This window comes from Anomaloglossus baeobatrachus, chromosome 3, assembly GCF_048569485.1.
Source record: "Anomaloglossus baeobatrachus isolate aAnoBae1 chromosome 3, aAnoBae1.hap1, whole genome shotgun sequence".
NCBI classification, from domain to species: Eukaryota; Metazoa; Chordata; class Amphibia; order Anura; family Aromobatidae; genus Anomaloglossus; species Anomaloglossus baeobatrachus.
Window position 1 is genome coordinate 69,446,626 of NC_134355.1, and position 25,484 is coordinate 69,472,109.

Consider the following 25,484-nt stretch of genomic DNA (forward strand, 5'->3'; position numbering starts at 1 on the left):
TGCACTTTTTGATTGACGTGTGCACCACTCTCCTAATGTCCGGACGTGTTATGGACGTGTATCCCCACCCCCTGTTCCTCCCTCTCTCTGGCCATATGTATATTTCTCTCTTCAGAAACATGGCGCGGAGTTGTCACCGCTTATCTCCAGCGCCTTGTTTCTGAAGCCCGCTGTACTTAGTATTTTGCAGGAGAGGGCGGCGCATGCGCCCTCGCGTCTTCAGATCCCGTTGTGACCGCGGGAGCGTGCCTGGTCACAACAGGACTGCAGAACAGCTAATGAGAGGACGCGATTACTCGGACGCATCCTCTCATCAGCTGTTCTGCAGTCCTGTTGTGACCACGCGCGCTCCCGCGGTAACAACGGGAGCTGAAGAAGCGAGGGTGCATGCGCCACCCTCTCCTGCAAAATACTAAATACAGCGGGCTTCATAAAAACGGCGCCGGAGATAAGCGCTATGCGCAGGTGCCAACTCCGCGCCATGTTTCTGAAGAGAAAAATTTACATACCATGCTGCCTACTGTGGCAACTCAATGTATTTAAAGCAAGCCTTAAAAAATAAATGGCAGCAAGTAACTAGCAGCTGTGAAGACAAGCAAGCCATTTGTGTGGGAAAAAAAAGGCACATTAATGATGCATGGTGCAGCCTGAAATATTCATACTTTAGGATGGGGGAAAGTTATGATGCCAGGCATGGACATTGTTTTCTATATCTACTAATATAAGGTACAGCACAGCACAATGCTATACTTTACAGCCCCATGGGTTGAGAACTTTACATAGGTCCGACTCCTCGTTTTTGACTAGTTGTTGGGCAGTGATCTCTTGATAATTGATAGTTTGGACCACCAGCATAGCTGAGCGCTAGCCCCAACGTCCTGCTGGCCTGCACCAGTGGAGGAGCGCAGGGGCAGTGAAGCTAGCCAGATCTGGTCATACAGTTTTTGAGATGCACTTTTATGCTCTATAGCAAACAGTGTGAAAGTGTGTGTTTCTCGCTTAGGCTGCGCGGACATCAGCGGTATTCTGCCGCAATGCCGGATCCGTCAGAAATGCGGTACAGTTCAATACAGTGGAATCGCGGCAAGATAAGGTAACATGCGGTCACATGCAACCTTACCTTGCCACGATTCCATTTAACTGTAATGAACCGTATTTCTGACGGATCCGGCATTGCAGCAGAATACCACTAATGTAAAACCAGCCTTGGGAAATTCGGCAGGGGTGAAATGCAAGCATCTCAAGTAAACTACCGACGCGCAGAAAGGCGTGCAGCTAGTCTATCTCGTAGTGGAGACGACCGGCGGGGCAACAAGTCAACGAGAACACTCGGCACAAGGATGTTTCTTGTCACTGTCGCTGAGGTTCATTGCACGCTCACTTCTCATGAACCAAAAGTATGTACAGTCCAAATTTCAGTAATTTGGTCGAAAGTCTATTTTAGAAGTTACAGCAATTTTTCTGGGTAGAGAGTGAATTGCCCTGTGGTATAATACAATATATACTATAATATAGACCATACAAAGCTACCTAGAAAAACGGTAAGTAAATAGCCTCTTCACAAAGGCATAAAGCAGGGTCTCTAGTGCCCCCTACTGAAAATAGCAATCCTAGAAGGGCCTTGCCTCATGACTTGGCACACAAAGCCAAATCACAATCTTCTGTAAAAGAAAAATATGTCCATTTGCAGACAGCTGCTCCAGGGTTATTGCTTCTTGTCCGTGCAAAGGAGGAGACTGGTTGGTTGGGTAAGAGGCCCTCATACAGACTTTAAGGGGTAAAGTTTTTCCTTAAGGAGACTACCAAGTTGGCATAAAGAGACTTATGGGCTATGTAATGCTCTCAATGAAAAACTTTTACAAATGGAGGTAATTTCAATTTGAAGTATTTTCTGGTTTGCCTTTGTTTCTTAAAGGGAACCAGCAATCAGGATTTTCATATATAAAGTAAAGCCGGTGCTATACTCGCACTAGGATGCTGAATGTAAGCATAGATTTTGTTCTGAGATTGGAGGTTTTATTTCAAAAATATGTGCAAGTAAAGTTATAGAAATGCACTGCTATTTTGTTGACAGGTGCAACGGGAAGGGAATATGTGGGTCGGTTTTGATATTTATTCCCACCCATGTCTACCTTCCTGGCCTTCAAGACAAAACAATCACTGAGGGAGATCTGCCAGAGAAAACACTGCCGGCAGCCAACGAGGGCGCTCAATACAGTGAAATCCTAGGTGCATTGCTCCCAGGGAGATATGCAAATCAAAAAAGTCTGTGGAGCCTCTGTTAGGAGTCTCGACACAGAAACTAGCCAGATATCCCTCCGGGAAGGAACTAGCCAAGGAGTGGCTCTTTTTAGGAGACCACCATAACCACCATATGAAGTGGCCCATTTTGTCAATATCCAACTCTTTGACAAGTTTAAAGATATGACAAGGGAAACCACGAAACAGCTGTCTGTGGATGGATACCTGGCCTTGGTATTTCCCTTGTCATATCTTTAAACTTGTCAAAGAGTTGGATATTGACTAAAAGGGCCACTTAATATGGTGGTTATGGTGGTCTCCTAAAAAGAGCCACTCCTTGGCTAGGTCCTTCCCGGAGGGATATCTGGCTAGTTTCTGTGTTGAGACTCCTAACAGACGCTCCACTGACTTTTTTGATTTACCTTCGGGCCTTGGTAGATGCTAGACTGTATGGGCTCCTTCCAAGTATAAGTCATTTTTGTCACGTGATAGGGACATGTTCAAAATGCAGTCCATATAGTCTAATATCTACCAAGGCCAGGGAGACAAACAGGGGCAGGGATAGATAGCAAAACCCCACCCACATATTCCCTTCCTGTTGCACTTGTCAATCAAATAGCACTGCATTGCTGGAACTTTACTTGCACATATTTCTGAAATAAAACATCCATCAGAATAAAAGCTATGATTACATTCAGCATCCTAGCGCCAGTATAGCACCGGCTTTACTTTATATATGAAAATCCTGATGGTTGGCTCTTCAAAAGGTACAATAATAACATTTGGAGTTGATCGCTCCAATAGGTAGCATTAGGCTGAGGCCACACGGGGATTAATGCGAGTCTTCGCATGACATTCGGCTCACGCTCGCAACACAGTGGGAGCCGAGTGTCATGCGACTGTGGTCCGATCCTGCGATCAGACCACAGCTGCGGAGGGGAGGGCCGCCGCTGCGGAGGAGAGGGAGGGATTTATCTACCCATCTCCTCCGTTGCCGGCTGATGCAAGAATCGTATTGCACTCCGCTGTAATGCGAGTGCAGTGCGATGTTTCTCTCGCCCCATAGACTTGAATGGGTACGAGTGAAACAGGATCGCATTGCACCAGCATGCATGCTGCGACTGTTTTCTCGGTCCGATTAGGGCTGAGAAAAAAATCGCTCATGGGAGTGGCCCCATAGAGTAATATTAGTCCGAGTGGTATGCAATTTTTTTACTGCATTCCACTGGCTCCGTATTAGTTGCCGTATGTGCTGACCGTTAGAAATCATATTCTCTTACTCTCTAAAGAGGGTTATTTACTTGGTAAACTTAAAAGGGCAGTCAAATATACCATTGACTTATTGTTAGGATTAGTGATGGGCGAATTGTAACTATTCATGTTCGGATAATGCTTACTGAATACAGAGTACTATTCCAGTATTTGGCACAGCAAGAAAAAATGCTCGGGTTTGCCACTGAATTGCATTAGGTTTGTTATTCGTGGCAAATACCAAAAGAATATTTTGGGATTTGTTGTGAATAATCCGAACCCAAATAGTTACAATTCGCTCATCACTAGTGAGGATAAGTCAGAAATATAAGACTGGTGGACTTCAAACACCCGGTTCTCCACCGATTAGCTGTTATAAGCTTCACTGGTGGTCGGATGTACACACAATGAATATAGCTGCAAAACAATATTTAGTGGCGAAGAATAGGAGCTGTACTGCAGTACTTGGTAACGGCAACTTCAGAATAGGAAATGTTGTACAGTACCCAGCAATGGCCGCTTCAAAATGATAGGAGATCTTCTGCAGGAGCCGGCACAGATGCTTCCAGAGAATAGGAGATGTTCTGCTATACTTGGCACTGCAGCTACACACTGAATGGAGATGCACATTGCAACTGTGTTCAATGTGTTTATATTTGGTTCCCACAAGAGCTTATAATCATTGATCGTGGGGAGGGGGAGGTGTTCAATTCACACACATCTGATATTAATTGAGGTAGGATAGGTCGTTCGGTCATCAAAACCTTGTGATAGACGACCAATTTAAAGCATGTCAAGATTAAGACCGAAAGATAACATTTTTCTTGCTCTCAAAAGAGAGGCTATTTGCATATTCTCCATGATAATACTAATCTCTGTAAGGCCCATCTCACCATACTTTTCCCTCACAACCGCTACAAGAGGAGGCAGAGCCTACAATGCTAGTCATTCAAATGAATAGGAACTACATAGCGCATGAAGGAACTGGGTCCATGTGATACAAATGAGACAAATATGAGTGTGTGATTGGATTAAAATAGGTATCCAGTCTTCAGAATAGATGATTATGGAGGTCATGCTGTCCATGTGCTACAATCTTAGAGCGTTATGCCTGAACATGAAACGTTAACTTGGTGAAAACAACATACCAGTGAACTTTGAGATGTTAGACAATAGCAAACAAACCTTGCAAACAAACTTTGGGTTGCTATGTTAAGGCCACGTCTCACTAAGCGACATCGCTAGCAACATCGCTGCTGATTCACGGTTTTCGTGACGCAACAGCGATCTCACAAGCAATCTCGTAATGTGTGACATCCAGCAACGATCTGGCCCCTGCTGTGAGGTCGCCGGTCGTTGCTGAATGTCCTGGACCATTTTCTTCAAAGGCGATGTCCTGCTGGGCAGGACGCATCGCTCTGTTTGACACTGTGTGACCAGGTCCCAATGACAGCAGAGATCGTTATACAGGTTGCTACTGCGACCTGTATCGTTACTGAGTCGTTGGTAAGGTCTGACTGTGTGACATCTCACCAGCGACCTCCCAGCGACTTACCAGCGATCCTCATCAGGTCGCATCGTTTTCGGGATCGCTGGTAAGTCACTTAATGTGACGGGGGCTTTAGTAAGAGAACCTTAAAGCACTGTGCTGTGGGTGATCATAAAACCTAAGTAAAACTTTAACTTTGTAAAGAACAACATACTGCGCAGCTACACGAAACTGATGAGCTAGCTAAAACATATTGCGCAGCTGTGACGGAGGAGGATGTGGGAGCTGTGTATAAAAAAAGGGGTACCCTGTTAAGCGAGTTAGGGACGCTCCAGAAGGTATAGTGGACGCACTACTTCTGTGAGAAGACCAAAGTATTCTCCTTCTCGCTGACACTGTGGTCCCTCTAGTGGGGAAGTGATGTTACAATACTTCGGTAATGTATTGATGCGTTATTTCTCTATATACTATGATTTATATTGACTTTATGAATTACATTAATTGAATCCATAGAACATTGTAACATTGTTTCTGCCATTCCATAATTGAACATTATCCTGATGCAATCCTAATTAATTGTTACATTGTTTTACCATAAAAATGTATTCAGTGTGTCTAATTTGTATATTAGTGAGCGCTACGTAAGTAAGGGCGTATCCGTCCTGTCACTTTGATGTAGTAAGACAGTCCACCAGAGAGCTGTACTGTTCTCTGGGATATTCATATGTCCTAAAAAAGTATAGAAGCTCTTCTTGTGATACAACCTCCTTAAAGCTAGATATTAATTCCCTATTAAAGGGGTTATATACTACCGGAAAACACCTTAATAATGGTCCCAGGATACAGGATAATATTTAAAAAAAAATAAAAAAATTCTATACTTAACTCCGAAACCAACACCATTCCTCCGATCCCAGCGCTGTGTCCCTCGCCTGTCACATCAGCTTTCTGTCAGAGTAGAAGAAAAACTTTTCTTCCGTCATGATGGAATAGTGAAGGCTGCAGCCGGTTTTCTGCTGCGGTGGTCATGTGACTTTGTTTTGTCAGGTGTCTGGCGGGAGGCTCAGTGCTGAGATTGGAGGATTGGTGTCGGTATGGAAGTTAGGTAAAGACTTTATTTTTTATGCTGCACCCTCAGGCCATTTATTAAGGGATGTCCAGAAGGGAACAACCCCTTTAACAATAAAGACACAAGACAAATCTTTCAGCTGTCATCAATAATAATTAAAGAGAACTTGTCAGCAAAGTTTTCCAAGATAAATTAAAGACATGGCTATAATTCTGCTGTAATACATATTAAATTGATACCTTTGGTGAAGAAATCCGCTTTGTGGTTCTTCTTTAATCACCATTTAACGTTTTCTGTTAATTAGATTTCGGTGCATAGGAGCCGGACTGTACACTGGGTCTCCTCCTCCCTGTCTGTGATTCCCTGGCCTCTCCACCTGCCTCTGGTCTGTGAATGACAGGTCAATGCTCAGATCTTAGAGAGAGGAGGCAGATCCTTCACAGACCAGAGGCAGACATAGGGGCCGGGGAATCACAGACAGGGAGGACAAGACCCAGACCCAAAATCTAATTATCAGAAAACTTCAAATGGTGATTAGAGAAGAACCAAAAAGCCGATTTCGTTACCAACGGTACCAGTTTAATCTGCATTACAGCGCCATTACAGCCATTTCTATACTTTACAATATAACATTGTACTTATATGGTCTCTATAAGGATGACCACTACTGATATGTTGGTATTCACAATACTTCACTTGTTCAGCTACTCACCATTAGACAGCAGTAGGTTTAAGCTCTCATATTTCCCATACTGTGCTGCAATGAATAAAGGTGTAATGCCGAAATCATCTTTGCCCTCCGTATCCACTCCATTCTGGAGAAGTAGTTGTATGAGGTCAGTGCGTTCCTGGAAATACACAGGCACTAGATGAGCTCAAACATGGCAATGTGCAAAAAAAAAAAAAAAAAAAAAAAAATCACAGCTAAACAGGCATATATAGAAAACCATCACACCAGCTATCTCCAAGCAAAGCTTCACAGCATTTATAATTTCAGGAATGTTTTATTAAAGGGGTGGTTCACCTATATTTTTTATTGTCTAGTTCGATATTATATTGAGAAACAATGTTTCTCTCAAATACCTTGTGTTGGCAATAGTGCCTGTGAGAGGCGCTATTGCAGACCGCTGTTCCCCGTCCAGTGACGTCACCGTCAAATGCTGCACACGTCACATCCGTGCAGCCGGCTACATTCTTCCAGACTCTGAGCTGTGAGCGGTGTTTCACTGCTGTCACAGCCCATCTGCTCCCCCCTCACAGCACAGCACAGCACAGCTCCCTCCTCCTCCCTCCTCCCTCCTAGCACAGCGCGTCCCATCCTCCCTCCTCGCAGAACGCTGCAAGCAAGAGACACACTGTGCTGTGAGGGAAGAGGGAGGAGGAGCAGGGAGCAGATGGGCTCAGAATGCAGCCAGCTGCACGGGTGTGATGTATGCAGCACTTGACGGGTACGTTACTGGATGGGGGAACAGCGGTCTGCAATAGCGCATCTCACAGGCACTATTGCCAACACAAGGTATTTGAGAGAAACATTGTTTCTCAATATAATATCGAACTAGACAATAAAAAATATGGGTGAACCACCCCTTTAACCTTTATCGCCAGATGCCGCAGTTTTATATACAAATTGTATTAAGAAACCTCAGCATCGCCTATTAGTGAAGTATATGGGGCAGCTTTTACCTGTTGCCATCGAGATGCACCTATTGATAGGTCATCAGAAAACAACCTTACCTATATGGTATTTTACGTTAAATATATTTTTTAAAGTTTTGTTTGTTTTGTTTTTTTTAACTCTTATATTTTTATCTATATTACACAAAATAATGTGAAATATTTCAGTTTTCACTCTGCCCACTGAGACTCATATTAGGTTGACCATTTCTATCCCGATGGCTTTTCAGCAGTCTCATTATCATCACAGATTGGATTCAAATGACAGAGAACTCAGAAGATTGTTACAGCACACCTCCTCCCCCTCCCTGCACAATGATCTCTGAACAGATTACAGAGCATACCCGCTTCAGTCTGCCAGAAAAGTTAATTAACATCTACTGACCATGATTTCCTATGGTCCATGTTGCTGCTGTAGCGTATAGGTCTAAATTATGTCAATGGAATCTTTGGTCAGATCATTGCATAGAATATAGAATAAAAAAATAACAGAAAATACAAACATTAAAACAATTAGTTTTGCAATGTAGTTTAAACCCCTAAGGCTACTTTCACACATCCGGTTTGAGCAGTGCGGCTCACTCCGGCTGCGAAACCTACGCAACGGATGCGGCGAACACACCGCATCCTTTGCATAAGTTTTTACATGCGGCCCGTCCGTTTTTTTTCCGGTTGCGGCACGCTACTGAGCATGTGCAGTGAAAGAAACCGCATGCGGTGGCCGGATGCGTTTTTTGCCGCATCGCGCCGCATCCAGCGTCCATAGGCATGCATTGAAAAATGCGCCGCAGCGGCCGGATGCGGCGCGATGCGGGGTTTTGTTGCTGGAGCAAAAAACGTGCCAGGGAACGTTCCATCCGTCCGCCGCATCGGCTAAATCTGCCGCATGTGGCAAAAAACGGACGGAACGCAAGCTTATACGGCACAATGCAGCGCCAATGCAAGTCAATGCTGGAAAAAACGAAACCGGCGGCAAAAAAAAACGGTTTCGTTTTTTCAGCAGAGCGCCGGATTGTGCCGCACTGCTACAGCCGGATGTGTGAAAGTAGCCTTAGTGCAATTGGACAGGGCTCAGGGGCTGAACTCGTTTTGCATAAAGCAGATGTCAGCTGTATTAAACAGCAGGCATCTTTCAGAGCTTGCTGCTGTTTAACCTTTTAAATGCCATTACAAATATCTGACACTGGCATTTAAATGGAGTGGTAGCTGCTGCTGATCGTTTATTATGCACTTAGGGGGCCTGACGAAGACTCCCATAGTTGCCAGCTTGGTATTTCTGTGAAGACCAGTGGCAGGCTGATACACAATTATACTACAGTATGTAGAACAAGTATCAAATGCTCAAGTTCCTTAAGGGACACTAAAATATAAAGGACTGTATAAAATTATTAGTTTGTGTTTTAAAGGGAACCTGTCAGCAGAAATTTTGCACTAAACCTAAAAGATTCCCCTTCTGCAGCTCCTGGGCTGCATTCTAGCAAGGTTCCACGTGCCACTCTAGCGGGACCCTACGTCACCCCTTTCCTATCTTGCCCTGGAGCAGGAAATAGATGGAAGGAGCGGAGCAGCATAACGGTGGAGGCAGAGTGAAAGCGCAGGCATGAGATTATGGGCAGCTACTTGCTGATGACAATCACAGCGCCGCCCATAATCTCACGCCTGCGCAACACGTCACCAGCGGTCACATGGTGCACAGTCCCGCTAGAGTGGCACGGCGCATGCGCGAGACCTCGGGCGTGGACTGGGCGGCGTCCTGAGGTATGAAATTGAGCGATGGGGGACGGCGTAAAGCAGCAGGAGGCAGAATAACGGATGCAAGAGAGCCCGCCCCCGTGTACGATTAACAAGATTTGGATACAAAAAGGTACCACTTTATAAAGTATTTATTTTGGTCTAAAAGGGGGCACATAAACAGGAACCTTGCTAGAATGCAGCCCAGGAGCTGCAGAGGGGGAATCTTTTAGGTTTAGTGCAACATTTCTGCTGACAGGTTCCTTTAAGTCCATTAAGCAGGTTAATAAAGTATAAAATTATAAAAGCAATTCATCCACTCTTCCCCAATTAAAATGAAAAAAAACCCAAACATTTATTAATTTCATGTCCATTAAAGAGTAACTGACATTTTCATTTTTATTTCATAAATTAGTACGGTAGTACACCTCAAAATAAGCAATTTTGTCATATATTTTATCAAAGAAATCTGCTTCTTTCTCCTCCAGGACTGATCATTCATTCTGAAAATTCTCAATTCACAGGTAAAATTTGCATTCGGTGAAACAGAATTATTACTTAACGGAGATCGGAGATGACAGTTGGTGCTTATAAGATTCTAAGTAGATGGGAGGAGGAGCTAGATCCAGAGGAAGAAGCTAGAGGCCAAAGGAGGAGCTAGAGGCCCAAGGAGGCACTAGAGGCCGAAGGAGGCACTAGAGGCCGAAAGAGGAGCTAGAGGCCAAAGGAAGAGCTAGAGGCAGAGGGAGAAGCTAGAGGCATTGAGAGGAGCTAGAAGTAGGGAGGTGATACAGGCAGAAGGAAGAGCTAGAGGGAGGAGCTAGAGGCAGAGGAAGAAGCTAGAGGCCGAAGGAGGAGCTAGAGGCCGAAGGAGGCACTAGAGGCCGAAAGAGGAGCTAGAGGCAGAGGGAGAAGCTAGAGGCCGAAGGAAGAGCTAGAGGCAGAGGGAGAAGCTAGAGGCCGAAGGAAGAGCTAGAGGCAGAGGGAGAAGCTAGAGGCAGTGAGAGGAGCTAGAAGTAGAGAGAGGTGATACAGGCAGAAGGATGAGCTAGAGGGAGGAGCTAGAGGCAGAGGGAGGAGCTAGACACAGAGGAATTTTAACAAGAGGTTACCGTATTTTTCGGACCATAAGACGCACCCTGGTTTTAGGAGGAGGAAAATAGGAACATAAAATTTTAAGCAAAAAATGTCATGACACACTGTTATGGGGCGAGGATCTGCTGCTGACACTGTTATGGGGGTAATGTCCCCAAATTCTCGACTAAGGGTGGCTTTACATGCTGCGATATTCGGGCCGATATCGCTAGCATGAGACCCGCCCCCATCGTTTGTGCGCGACGGGCATATCGCTGTCCGTCGCGCACAAAATCGCGCACCCCCGTCACACGTACTTACATGGACTTCGACGTCGCTGTGACCGGCGAACCGCCTCCTTTCTAAGGGGGCGGTTCGCTCGGCGTCACAGCAACGTCACTAAGCGGCCGCCCAATGATAGTGGAGGGGCGGAGAGGAGCGGGACGTAACATCCCGCCCACCTCCTTCCTTCCGCATTGTGGCCGGAGGCAGGTAAGGAGATGATCCTCGTTCCTGCGGCGTCACACGTAGCGATGTGTGCTGCCGCAGGGACGAGGATCAACTTTGCCTCAGCGACAGCAGCGATAATTGGGAGCGGACCCCCATGTCAACGAGGAGCGATTTTGGACGTTTTTGCAACGATCCAAAATCGCTCCTAGGAGTCACACGCTACGACATCGCTACAGCGGCCGGATGTGCGTCACAAAATCCGTGACCCCAACGAGATCGCTGTAGGGAAATCGTAGCGTGTAAAGCCAGCTTAAGGTACCCCATCCTGGTAATGATCCTCCTGCCTTGTATATGATCCCCATCCTTGTATATATATGTCCCTCATCCTGGTATGTGCCCCCATCCAGGTATATGCCCACATCCTGATATGTGCCCCAATCCTGCTATATACCCCAATCCTGCTATATACTACTATCCTGATATGTGCTCCCATCCCGCTATATACCCACATCCTGATATGTGCCCCCATCCTGCTATATGACCCGTATCCTGTGGCACACAAAAAAATAAACGTTTATACTCACCTTTCCTCGCTCCACGCAGCATCGCTTGTCTTCCTGTCTGTGCCAGCAGCAGCACCGCTGACCTGTGTGGAGCCATGCGCACAGTGATGACGTCATCGCTGTGCGCACCGCTCTTCTCACACATCAGCGGTCCGGCAGACAGGAGGACATCATGATGCTGCAGGGATCGGTGGCCTGTGAGTATACCATACTTATTAACTGCCCCCCGCACTGATGATGATGCGTGGGGGGCAGTGAATATAGCCACACATGATCACTCCAGGCTGTAGGAGCCTGGGGTGATCAAGCGGGCTCGCTGTTTACTATGCGTGCACTCCCAGCCCATCATCCCGCCCACCTGTCAGCGCCGGCTTCAGCGCTGAGAGATGATGGGCATCAGGAAGCAGTGCATGTGAAAAGAGATAATGAGCGGCCGTGGTCACGATAGGCGCTGCTACAGCCTGGTCCTGCCTCTGATGACCCGCTCCACCACCACCACACCCCCCTTCCCCACAGCCATTGGACTAAAAGACACCCCCCCACTTTCACCCCAAATTTTGGGGGAAAAAAGTGCATCTTATAGTCCAAAAAATATGGTAATTGAATTGCGAAGTTGCTTGTTTTTCCAGAACTGTACAATTTTACACATTTAAGATGAAAGGAACACTTTTAAATTTTATTTTATTTTATAAGTCATAATTTTAGCCACTTCAGGCAATGTCTTAAGAAACATCTCATACAGCAAAAGCAGATATCAGCTACAGTGCCTTGAAAACATTTTGATACCCCATAAATGTTTCCACATTTTTTTTCTCATTTCAACATTACTCCCACAAAGTGAAATGGATTTTATTGGGATTTTATGTGATATACCAACACTGAGAGGCAAGTATTTGTGAAGTGTAAAGGAAATGATACATTGGTTTTCTAAATATTTTAAAAATATCCATCTGAAAATTCAACCCCATGGAGTTTAACACCCCAAAAGAAAATCCTAAACGACTAATTGACTCTAGAAGCCATCTAATTAATAAATTGAGGCCAACTATGTGTAATTTATTCTCAGTATAACTATAGCTGTTCTATGAGGACAGCATCATGAAACCCAAAGAACACACCAGACAGGTCAGGGATAAAGTTGTGGAGCAGAGTAAAGCAGGGTTGGGTTATAAAAAAAAAAAAATAGCTCAAGTTCTGAAAATCTCACAGAGCACTATTCAATCCATCATCCAAAAATGGAAGGAAAAAAACTGCAAACCTACCAATACATGGCCGTTTACCTAAACTGACATCCCAAGCAAGGAGAGCACTAATAGAAGCATCAAAGAGGCCCATGGTCACTCTGGAGATCCACAGTTCAGGTGGTAGATTTTGTCCATAGGACAACCCTTAGTCGTCTATTCCACAAATCTGTCCTATATACAGATAGGTCCAGAAATATTTGGACAGTGACACAAGTTTTGTTATTTTATCTGTTTACAAAAACATGTTCAGAAATACAATTATATATATAATATGGGCTGAAAGTGCACACTCCCAGCTGCAATATGAGAGTTTTCACATCCAAATCGGAGAAAGGGTTTAGGAATCATAGCTCTGTAATGCATAGCCTCCTCTTTTTCAAGGGACCAAAAGTAATTGGACAAGGGACTCTAAGGGCTGCAATTAACTCTGAAGGCGTCTCCCTCATTAACCTGTAATCAATGAAGTAGTTAAAAGGTCTGGGGTTGATTACAGGTGTGCGGTTTTGCATTTGGAAGCTGTTGCTGTGACCAGACAACATGCGGTCTAAGGAACTCTCAATTGAGGTGAAGCATAACATCCTGAGGCTGAAAAAAAAGAAAAAATCCATCAGAGAGATAGCAGACATGCTTGGAGTAGCAAAATCAACAGTCGGGTACATTCTGAGAAAAAAGGAATTGACTGGTGAGCTTGGGAACTCAAAAAGGCCTGGGCGTCCACGGATGACAACAGTGGTGGATGATCGCCGCATACTTTCTTTGGTGAAGAAGAAACCGTTCACAACATCAACTGAAGTCCAGAACATTCTCAGTGAAGTAGGTGTATCTGTCTCTAAGTCAACAGTAAAAAGAAGACTCCATGAAAGTAAATACAAAGGGTTCACATCTAGATGCAAACCATTCATCAATTCCAAAAATAGACAGGCCAGAGTTAAATTTGCTGAAAAACACCTCATGAAGCCAGCTCAGTTCTGGAAAAGTATTCTATGGACAGATGAGACAAAGATCAACCTGTACCAGAATGATGGGAAGAAAAAAGTTTGGAGAAGAAAGGGAACGGCACATGATCCAAGGCACACCACATCCTCTGTAAAACATGGTGGAGGCAATGTGATGGCATGGGCATGCATGGCTTTCAATGGCACTGGGTCACTTGTGTTTATTGATGACATAACAGCAGACAAGAGTAGCCGGATGAATTCTGAAGTATACCGGGATATACGTTCAGCCCAGATTCAGCCAAATGCCGCAAAGTTGATCGGACGGCGCTTCATAGTACAGATGGACAATGACCCCAAGCATACAGCCAAAGCTACCCAGGAGTTCATGAGTGCAAAAAAGTGGAACATTCTGCAATGGCCAAGTCAATCACCAGATCTTAACCCAATTGAGCATGCATTTCACTTGCTGAAATCCAGACTTAAGACGGAAAGACCCACAAACAAGCAAGACCTGAAGGCTGCGGCTGTAAAGGCCTGGCAAAGCATTAAGAAGGAGGAAACCCAGCGTTTGGTGATGTCCTTGGGTTCCAGACTTAAGGCAGTGATTGCCGCCAAAGGATTCGCAACAAAATATTGAAAATAAAAATATTTTGTTTGGGTTTGGTTTATTTGTCCAATTACTTTTGACCTCCTAAAATGTGGAGTGTTTGTAAAGAAATGTGTACAATTCCTACAATTTCTATCAGATATTTTTGTTCAAACCTTCAAATTAAACATTACAATCTGCACTTGCATTCTGTTGTAGAGATTTCATTTCAAATCCAATGTGGTGGCATGCAGAGCCCAACTCGCGAAAATTGTGTCACTGTCCAAATATTTCTGGACCTAACTGTAGAAGAATGGCAAGAAGAAGGCCATTTTTGAAAGCAAGCCATAAGAAGTACCGTTTGCAAAAAGTCATTTAGGGGACACAGCTAGCATGTGGAAGAGGGTGCTCTAGTCAAATGAGACCAAAGTAGAACTTTTTGGGCTAAATGTAAAATGCTATGTCTGGCAGATAAATTAATACTGCACATCACCCTTAAAATAATCCCCACCATCAAGCATGGTGGAGGCAGCATCATGCTGTGCGGAGGCTTTTCTTCAGCATGGACAGTGAAGCTGGTCAGAGTTAATGGGAAAGTGGATGGAGCTAAATACTGGGCAATCCTGGAGGAAATCCTGTTAGAGGCTGCAAAAGACTTGAGACTGGGGGGGTAGGTTCACCTTCCAGCAGGACAAAGAACCTAAAATCCGGATGGTTTACCATAAAAGCATATTCATGTGTGTGTGTGTGTGTGTGTGTGTGTGTGTGTGTGTGTGTGAATGAACCAGTCACAATCCAGACCTAAATCCCATTGAAAATCTGTGACAAGACTTGAAAATTGATGTTCACAAATGCCTCCATCCAATCTCACTGAGCTAGAACTGTTGCAAAGAAAAATGGGTAAATATTTCAGCCTCTAGATGTGCAAAGATGGTAGAGACATCTCCCAAGAGACTTGCAGCAGTATATGCAGCAAAAGGTGGTCCTAAAAAGTTTTGACTGAGGGGGACTGAATAAAAATCCAGGTCACAATTTTCAGAAAGATACTGTATAAACATTTAGAGAATTATGTACAATTTCCTTCACACTTCTCAAATACTTGCTACTTAGTGTTGGTAGATCAGAGAATATCCCAAAAAAATACATTTAATTTTGTGGGTGTAATGTGAAAACGTGTGGAAAAGTTTATGGGGCATGAAGTTTACAAGGCATTGTATTCTAAACCCTTGATAAAGTATACAGCGGTAAAACAAGGATTGCCGTATTTTCCACTGCCTAAACAAGGGATGGTCAGGAAAACAACGCAGAGTTTGAAACTAGACATGAAAACTGTTTGCAACTTACCATAAATGAAGCCTGATGAAGCGGATTCCATCCTGAACAAGAATGTGGCCCATTTATATTTGCTTTATACTTTATCAGCAGCTTAACGACAGCTTCACAGCCGCTCTCCACAGCTGGAGAAAAAGAAAAAATGTTATATATTATCAACACAAAACATAAAAATGAATGGTCAGAGCAGTCGCGGCAGCTTCACCAACAGTCTTGTGCTTGACACCGAGAATCATTTCCTTTGTCTGCAAGTGATCACAGCAGTGTGTGAGGGGGTCTGGTTGACTTATTTCAATATCTAAGGCATCCCTCTTATCTGTCACAACAGATACACAGAGAAGGACAATTGCTCAGCTATTAGAATGAGCCGTTGTCATGAGTGTCTTTCGTCCTTGTGATATTTGTGACGGTTCTGGGATCTGAGCTCCATATTTACTTGTGAGGCTCTAAATGTATTTGCAATCTGTTGCTGCAGCAAGGGTTAATGTAATTTTCCCTGCACCTCACGTGCAGCCGGTTTGTGAACACTCCCATCTCTTTAAATAGTCACATGATCCATCACCTGATGCCAGAAATAGACAATCCATTCTGTGCTGACCACATTAAGAGGGAAGAAGCCTTTAGGAGATGCTGGAGCTTTGTTGTTTCTTGCGCTGTGTTGCCTGTAGCCTTGGAGTCTGGCTGCAACTTTTAAGTTTGGTTATATCCTCTTGTCTATTTTCCCGCTGTCTGTCTACTTATCCTTGTGTTTTATTATTTCAGTGGTGAGACTAGTGCGCTCGCCGGATTTCTCACTAGGCAGAGTTTAGGGTAAGCGAGGGCCTAGGTACAAGATTGGTGATAGGGTGAAAGTATCCGTGTAGGGACATTAGGGAGTGCAGAGAACAGCTGCAGGCGAGTGCAGGTGATGACCCCTAGCAGCAGAGCCAAATGTTGTATCGTGCCCCTGGATTGTGGCAGCACTCATTGGGGTTCCTTTACATCTGGCGTAACCCCGATAGTCACAGCATGACAGCTGTCAGCCAGCCCCCTTCATACACTGCTCTGATCACATACCGATCCCCCTTCTGTCAAGCACAGGACTGGAATTGACAATTCAGGGAGCTAAGTTGAACCAAAAATGTAATAAGGAGGGAACCTAGTCTAAAACACATTAGTTATATAGGTATCTAACTTATAAAGTGTAGTTCCATAAGACTAAGAGAAGTCTGTGGAGGTTTTCCTCAGTATTTGTAAGTATACAGTGTGTCCACCCATATCCTGCCCAACTTGAGACCGGAGGCAGCTATAGGCATAGAAGTGGTGTCTAGGTATAGTAAAGTAGCCATGCGCTACGCAATGAAACCACCTATACCGCCACCTCGTGGAAAACAACGGAGTTAGCATTTTTATCTTGAAAATGGAACGAGATAGAGAAAAAAAGTGAATTACAAAGTTGTAGGGTATCATCAATTCAATACGAATCGACACCTTGCATACAGAAATGCTATGATTAGAACATGTAAAACTCTCAAGGCTGCAGACGTGAAGCGATACTTCATGGAGACCTTCCTACAAGTCATTGGGTATGGTGGCTGTATGGAGTGGCCTCCACACTCACCTGACCTGACCCCATTGGACTTCTTACTGTGAGGTCACATCAAACAGCAGGTGTATGCGACCCCTCCACCAACATTGCAGGACCTACGACGACGTATCACAGATGCTTGTGCAAATGTGTCACCTACCATATTGCACAACGTGCAGCAAGATACAGTATGCTGTCCAGAGTCCAAATGTGCATTGCAGCTGACGGTGGCCACTTTGCGCATTAAAGTTAAATGAGTGCCATATGCGTGACCAGCATTCAATGTTTTTTTTTGGGGGGGGGTGGGTCATGGGTTTCATATCATAGCATTTCTGTATGGAAGGTGTCAATTCGTATTAGATTGATGATGCCCTACAATTTTTTAATTCACTTTTTTTCTCTATCTCGTTCCATTTGCAAGATAAAAATGCTAACTCCGTTGTTTTCCACCAGGTGGCGCTATAGGTGGTTTTACTGCATAGCGCATGGCTACTTTACTATACCTAGACACCACTTCTATGTCTATAGCTGACGCCGTTCTCAAGTTAGTGGCGGTGGACAGGATATGGGTGGACACACTATATATAAGTGAATAAATATTATATTATTATTTATTAGCAATTATTTATATAGCCAAGAACGAGCTGAAGTAGATCTGTCTAAGGATAACTTCATCTTCGGAGTAAGGGTAAATGCACACAAAAACTGTGGTCAAATATGAGGAGCTTGAATTTCGCCTTTTGCTTTGCACAGGACAAATCTACTGCATAATCTGCACCAAAAATTGACATGTGGTGTCGAATATACCCTGAAGATATTCTCATACACATCTCCGCTACTGAAATAAAAAAATTATCCACCCAGAAAATACAAAACAGAACATTCACGGAGTATACACGCAGTGGGAACATACCCCTAGAGACAGAATTTAGTGCAGGCAGGTTCACTAGAAGGAAAGGCAGCTTAAGGGAAGTACTGGTTCTCCTGAAGCTTCCGCTCATTGGCAATTCTCCATGGGCGAAAAGTATGCAAATTAGTTTATTTTTGCTTTGCGAGACCACTATTTTGGAATTATTACCAAGGAGAGGTAAGTCCCTTATATCAATGTATGAATCTTTAAAGGGAATTTGTAAGTAAAATAAACAGACTCTTAATCCCCAAATTATGCATACTGGCATGCAGGTATTTGACATGCAGATTCATCAACACCTTTATATCTGATCTGTTGTTGCATTTGCGAGAAATTAGCATTTTAATTAATAGCAAATGAGGTGTTAAGTGCTCTGGGCACTACATAGCACTTAACTAGTCTCTGCCTCCCAAGGTAATTATCTGCCCACTATCAGCTTCTTTAACTTGATCTATAGCTCACTGTCTCCGAAGAAAATCAAACTGTGAGCTATGGATTAAGCAACTACTGCAGATTGTGGGAAAAAACCTCAGAAGGAAGAGGCCCGAGAAGTGCTCTGTCATTGGCAGAGCTCTTATCGCCTCATTTGTATAAAATTAAAAAAATTACTTCTCAGGAATGCAGCGACAGATAAAAGATATAAAGGTGTTGATGGATTCACATTTCAAAGATCTGCACGCTCAAATATGCTGTTTGGGCAAAAAAAAAAAAAAAGGTGATCTTATTAACAGATTCCCTTTAACAAGACATGCAACAGGTCACTGACTTATAGTTTAGCTACCTCTTCTTGGTGACACTTGCATTGTTGTATCTACTTCTTTTTTTTTTTTTTAGTAAAGGAAGGGGAGTGTACGGCATACAACTACCTTACAAATTATGTCTATGGTGCAGAGTAGAATAAAATAATGATCCGATCACGATTGACGTTCCGTCAGCATATTTACAAGCTGAGCCAGATATCCATCAAGTTAACAGTGGTCATGACCGGGAGAACAACCATGACTGTTCAGTGCTGTGCCCCAGCTAGAACAATATTTTATGCCATTTATGCTGCCAACAAGGATGTCCTGGTGGATGGGTACTACTATCATGGTGCTCTCTCTGCACATAAAGGCCTGTGACAGGTTCAAGGCCCGAGTCTCTTTTTGTTGGGAGATGTTGTATATTTACTGTGTTTCTTTCCTTTGGTGCTAAAACAGTTAATGTAAGTTTTGTTGCCAGAAGCTTTCCAGCACTCCATGTCAGGTGCAGCTGCTTAGTTACCACGCCCCTCTACTTTAAGTAGTGCCTTTACCCAGCTACCTTTGTTGTTGATAGAACTCATTCTACTCTAGCCATTTTGGTGGAAGGAGCTGCTAGGGTACTGGACTATGCCCATTCATCTGCTGTGATGGAGTCGGTTTGCAGCTGTGGATTTTGGTGTCTGTATCCTTTTGTTCATTCCTCTGTCTTTTCTTTCCTTCCATGTTTATTAGTGCAGCAGTGGGACTAGTGTCTCCCACCGGCCATCTCACTAGCCAGAGTGGTTGCAGGGCTAGTGAAGGATTAGGTATCCAGCTTGGTGACAGGTTGAAACACCCCGTATAGGGATGCTAGAGAGCTCAGGTATAGCTTGAGGTGAGTTCGGGAGGTGTTCCCTCACCTCGCTCCCTATCAGTAAGACCCACCGTTGTTTGTTATGCTTTTTGTAGCGTGTCAGACACCCGTTGGTCTGAACGTGTGTGTCACACTATGCATACAGACGTCTCCTACTCCGTGTGTGACAACTACCCTACCTTTACTTAAGGCTACTTTCACACTTGCATTCAGCGCATTCCGTCACTATGGAGAATAGCGCAGTCCGTTAACGCACTGCGCTATTCTCCATAGACTTATATGGACGACACACTGTAACGCAAGTGTCTGCGTTGGCGGAGTGTCAAAAAAACGCAACCTGCAGGAATCCATTTGGCGTCCGTTGTTTTTATAATGGACGCCTATGGTGGCGGATTCCGTTAGAATGCGTCATTTGACGGATTCCGTTAACGCATCCGTCTTTACACAACTGCGCATGCCCAGATGTGTAAAGTCAAGGAAAAAACCTATAACGGATTGCGTTATTTTGTACAATCCGTAGCATCCGTTGTGCCACTATATGCAACGCATCCGTTGCATGCGTCACACAAAGCAATGCTACGGATCCCGTCCAACGCAAGTGTGAAACTAGCCTAAGAGAAGGAATTTTGTGCCAACAGGTTTCCTTTAAGGCTCCAATCAGAGATGAAGTCACGGCTCCTTTAATTGTCAGAACTTACATCGTTATTTACGCCACCTATAATCTGCCATCACCCGAACAACATGAGCTTGGTACATTACAGTAGAAAATGAAACGTTTCCCATTAAAGATGCAGTATTTGCATTTTCAATGCCCCCATTGTGTTTTCCATCTTTAATTTTGTTTTACTGTAAATGAGAAATTTTCTAAAGCAAATTGTGCAAACTGCTAATACACAACAAAAGCACACATTATAATAATGCGCGACAGAGGTAATGTAGGCCATTTATTAAGAGGCTTCACGAGCTTTAAACCTGTGTAACAGCAGGGACCGCTTGTCCTAACAGCGACCATAAATATATAGGATGGAGGCTATTTGCTCCACGCTGAATGGTCGCAGCATGCCGGCTATTGGGTATGTAAAGAGCAAGATCAGTTGACAAATGTGATAATGCAAAGAAATATTTGGATCCCTGGTTAAAAACAATGTAATATTCCTGATGTAAGAGCTACAATTACACTGAACTTTTTATTCTTCTTACCCCGGTATATTTTCATAAAGGAACCTCCTCAAGCATTAAAAGATCATTGCTGATTCCACATACTCTGCGTAAATCAATTGTATAAAAGAACATTAGAAACTTTGGAAGGCAAAGTTCACATTTCTTTTAAGGACTTTCATTTGTCTGTTCCATTTTGGGAACACTAAAAAGGGCATTTATGGCCAAAATGGACTACATACTTTTTTCCTTCCTCCCCTGCCCAGGAGACCATGTCCCTGTACGGTCAGACACGACCATTACACAGTACCCAGCAGGGACACATATATAAAATTATCTTAGCACAGGAACATTTTTTTTAGGCACATCCAATTGTGGAACTTATTATTATTCCAAGATCTATTGATTAAAAGTAACTTTGTTTGTGGGAAAATCCTGTTAAATAAAAGTCTAAAACAATAAATCTAAAAGATTCATAAATGTTACAACAAATAAAAAAAATATATACTTATCACAAACTACAATCTCAAAATAGGAGGACAAAAATAAACCTTTTTACATTCTGTAAACAGCGTTTTTTACAGTGCCTTGCGAAAGTATTCGCCCCCTTGAATTTCAACCTTTTCCCACATTTCAGGCTTCAAACATAAAGATAAAAATTTTAATGTTATGGTGAAGAATCAACAAGTGGGACACAATTGTGAAATGTATTGCTTATTTTAAACTTTTTAAAAAAATAAATAACTGAAAAGTGGGTTGTGAAATATTATTCATCCCCTTTACTTTCAGTGCAGCAAACTCACTCCAGAAGTTCATTGAGGATCTCTGAATGATCCAATGTTGTCCAAAATGACTGATGATGATAAATATAAGCCACCTGTGTGTAATCAAGTCTCCGTATAAATGCACTGCTCTGTGATAGTCTCACTGTCGTGTTTAAAGCGCAGATAGCATCATGAAGACCAAGGAACACAACAGGCAGGTCCGTGATACTGTTGTGGAGAAGTTTAAAGTTGGATTTGGCTACAAAAAGACTTCCAAAACTTTATACATCCCAAAAAGCACTGTGCAAGTGATCATATTGAAATGGAAGGAGTATCATACCACTGCAAATCTACCAAGACCAGGCCGTCCATCCAAACTTTCATCTCAAACTAGGAGAAGTCTCATCAAAGATGCAGCCAAGAGGGCCATGAGCACTCTGGATAAACTGCAGAGATCTACAGCTGAGGTGGGAGAGTCTGTTCATAGCACAACAATCAGTTGTACACTGCACAAATCTTGCCTTTATGGAAGAATGGCAAGGAGAAAGCCATTTCTCAAACATATCCAGAAAGAGTGTCGTTTAAAGTTTGCCACAAGCCACCTGGGAGACACTCCAAACATGTGGAAGAAGGTGCTCTGGTCAGATGAAACCAAAATCGAACTATTTGGGTATAATGCCAAGTGATATGTTTGGTGTAAAAGCAACACAGCTCATCACCCTGAACACACCATCCCCACTGCCAAAAACGGTGGTGGCAGCATCATGGTTTGGGCCTGCTTTTCTTCAGCAGGGACAGGGAAGATGGTTATAATTGATGGGAAGATGGATGAAGCCAAATACAGGACTATGCTTGAAGAAAACCTGTTGGAGTCTGCAAACGACCTGAGACGGGGACGGAGAATTGTATTCCAACAAGACAATGATCCAAAACAAAGCAAAATCTACAATGGAATGTTTCACAAATAAACGTATCCAGGTGTTAGAATGGCCAAGTCAAAGTCCAGACCTGAATCCAATCGAGAATCTGTGGAAAGAGCTGAAAACTGCTGTTCACAAACGCTCTCCATCCAACCTCACTCCGCTCCAGCTGTTTGCAAAAGAAGAATGGGCAAGAATTTCAGTCTCTCGATGTGCAAAACTGATAGACATACCCCAAGCGACTTGCAGCTGTAATCGCAGCAACAGGTGGCGCTACAAAGTATTAACTTAAAGGGGCTGAATAATATTGCACGCCCCAATTTTCAGTTTATTATTTTTTATAAAAGTTTAAAATAAGCAATAAAATTCGTTCAACTTTACAATTGTGTCCCACTTGTTGTTGATTCTTCACCATAACATTAACATTTTTATCTTTATGTTTGAAGCCTGAAATGTGGGAAAAGGTTGAAAAATTCAAGGGGGCCGAATACTTTTGCAAGTAACTGTACATTTGGTATTATTACAACCATACTGAACCTGCAAAATAAAGCGTTCAGGTCAATTTTTAAGACTTTTTTTCTATTTTTCAGTACATGATACAATAAATTAAATGGTGTCTTTCAAAAGCGTGACTCATCCTGTAAAAAACAAGACACCATACAGCTACATGCATGGAAAATTAAAAGAAAAAAAAGTTTTAGAATGTGATGAAAAAAAACCCCCAAAAAACTATAGTGAAAAAAAATAGATAAAAATGGCCATAGCATAAAAAAACCAAACAAACAAAAAATTATATATTGCAAAGTTTAATCTGCCCAATTCCAGCCTTGCTGAAGCATCCCCAGATCATCACCGATCCTCCACCAAATTTCACAGTGGGTGCAAAACACTGTGGCTTGTACGCCCCTCCAGGTCTCCATCTAACCATTAGACGACCAGGTGTTGGGCAAAGCTGAAAGTTAGACTCATCGGAGAAGATTAACTTACTCCAGTCCTCTATGGTCCAATTGGGCAGATTAAACTTTGAGAAGGATGAATGAATCAAGCCGCATACAAGGTTATCCTGGAAAAACAGTTGCTTCCTTCTGCAATGTTCCCCAACTCGGAGGACTGGTATTTCCAGCAGCATAATGCGCCATGCCACATAGCTAGGTCAATGTGTGAAGGACCACCACATCAAAACCCTGTCATGGCCAGCTCAATCTCCAGACCTGAACCCCATTGAAAACCTCTGGAATGTAATCAAGAGATGGCTAGTCACAAGTCATCAAACAATGAAGAACTGCTTGAATTTTTGCACCAGGAGTGTCATAAGGTCACCCAAAAGCAGTGTGGCAGACTGGTAGAAAGCATGCCAAGATGCATGAAAGCTGTGATTAAAAATCATGGTTATTCCATAAAATATTGATTTCTGAACTCTTCCTGGGGTAAAACATTATGATTATGAACTTGTTTTCTTTGCATTATTTGAGGTCTGAAAGCAATGCATTGTTTTGTTATTATGACCTTTTCTCATTTTCAGAAAATAAATACAAAATTTATTGCTTGGAAATTCGGAGACGTTGTCAGTAGTTTATAGAATAAAAAGAAAAAATTTACATTTTACTCAAAAATATATCTATAAAGAGAAAAATCAGAAAACCTGAAAATTTGCAAGTGGTTTCCATATTTTTGCTGGAGCTGTATAATCTGTGTGTATATTATATATATATATATATATATATATAAAATATATATATAAAATATATAATATACAGTATGTATAGATATATATATATATATATATATATATATATATATATATAAAACCCCTCAAATATTTGAGACCCCTTTTATACTTTATGTAAGACTTCTAATAGCGGAACCTGAACATATCTTGTAATAAAATAGAAGATGAATATGGTACTTTCTTACTATTTATCTGCAATCCAAACTTCTACACAGAGAAAATGGAAAAAAATTTAAAATGTGAAATTAAAACATCCAATATATACTAAAGACTAAATATATACAGTGGGGGAAATAATTATTTGATCCATTGCTGATTTTGTAAGTTTGCTCACTGACAAAGACATGAACAGTCTTTTATACAGGTGACAATTTAAGACAGCTGTCTTTAATGCATATAATAACAAAACCATAAATCATATAGTGTATAGTAAAGAGGATCAGCTATATCAAACCAAAGAAAAAACCTCTAAAACATCACGTTTATTAAATCCATTAAAAATAGTCTTTCCCAAATATGAACACTAGGGCCATACCCAATAGTGAAGTCCATGGTCCCCCGAGGAAGTCATCACGAAACACGTGTTGGGACTGCTCCCCATGTGCGTCTGCATGTGAGTGTTCACATCCGGTGGATTCCCTGCAGGGTGTGTGCTTTGGTAATGTGTTTATGGTTCTCTACTATGATTATAACTTTGTATTGTTATCCTGAACCTGTTTCTACCTACTGCTAAGGCACTTACACTGGCCTTACTGGGAATGTACCTTTGTGTTTACCCTGCGATATCCATGCAGCCCCACATGGGGATTTCTTGCTCGCTTTTCTGTGTGTATTAACCTTTTTACCACTTATGATGTATTTATACCCCATGTAAAATTATATGCCTGACCCAATTAATTAAAGTTTTGTATGTGCAACTATGCGCTTTGGTATTGGTGGTTTTTGGGCCATGGGGTATGGTGTAATATGAGGCAAATTTAAAGACTTCTTGTCTTGCGTTCTTTGAAGTCACTGACCAATGTCGTGAAGTACCTGAAAACAGGTGAGGTTCTGGATAGGGCAGTGGGCAATATAAGCGTGCGATAGTGACGCTCCTATTTAGGTACTGTCAAATAGATGAATAAGATATCACGATATTCAGGATAAAGGGCCTAATGTTCCCTAAAGCTGATCCCTTTCTAACAACGGAGGTTAGATT

General features: G+C 42.8%; 1 protein-coding gene across 3 annotated transcripts in view; it reads right to left on the minus strand.

Annotated features, from left to right (window-relative positions):
* The window catches only part of ASB3 (ankyrin repeat and SOCS box containing 3), a 345,127-nt gene that overhangs the window by 262,242 nt on the left and 57,401 nt on the right, over nt 1-25,484 (minus strand). For all 3 annotated transcript variants that reach the window (XM_075339239.1, XM_075339237.1, XM_075339238.1), the window contains exons 5-6: nt 15,655-15,767; nt 6,763-6,898 (exon numbers count right to left, since the gene is read on the minus strand). In XM_075339239.1, the coding sequence (XP_075195354.1) occupies nt 6,763-6,898; nt 15,655-15,767 (249 nt within the window). The remainder of the gene's footprint in view (nt 1-6,762; nt 6,899-15,654; nt 15,768-25,484) is intronic.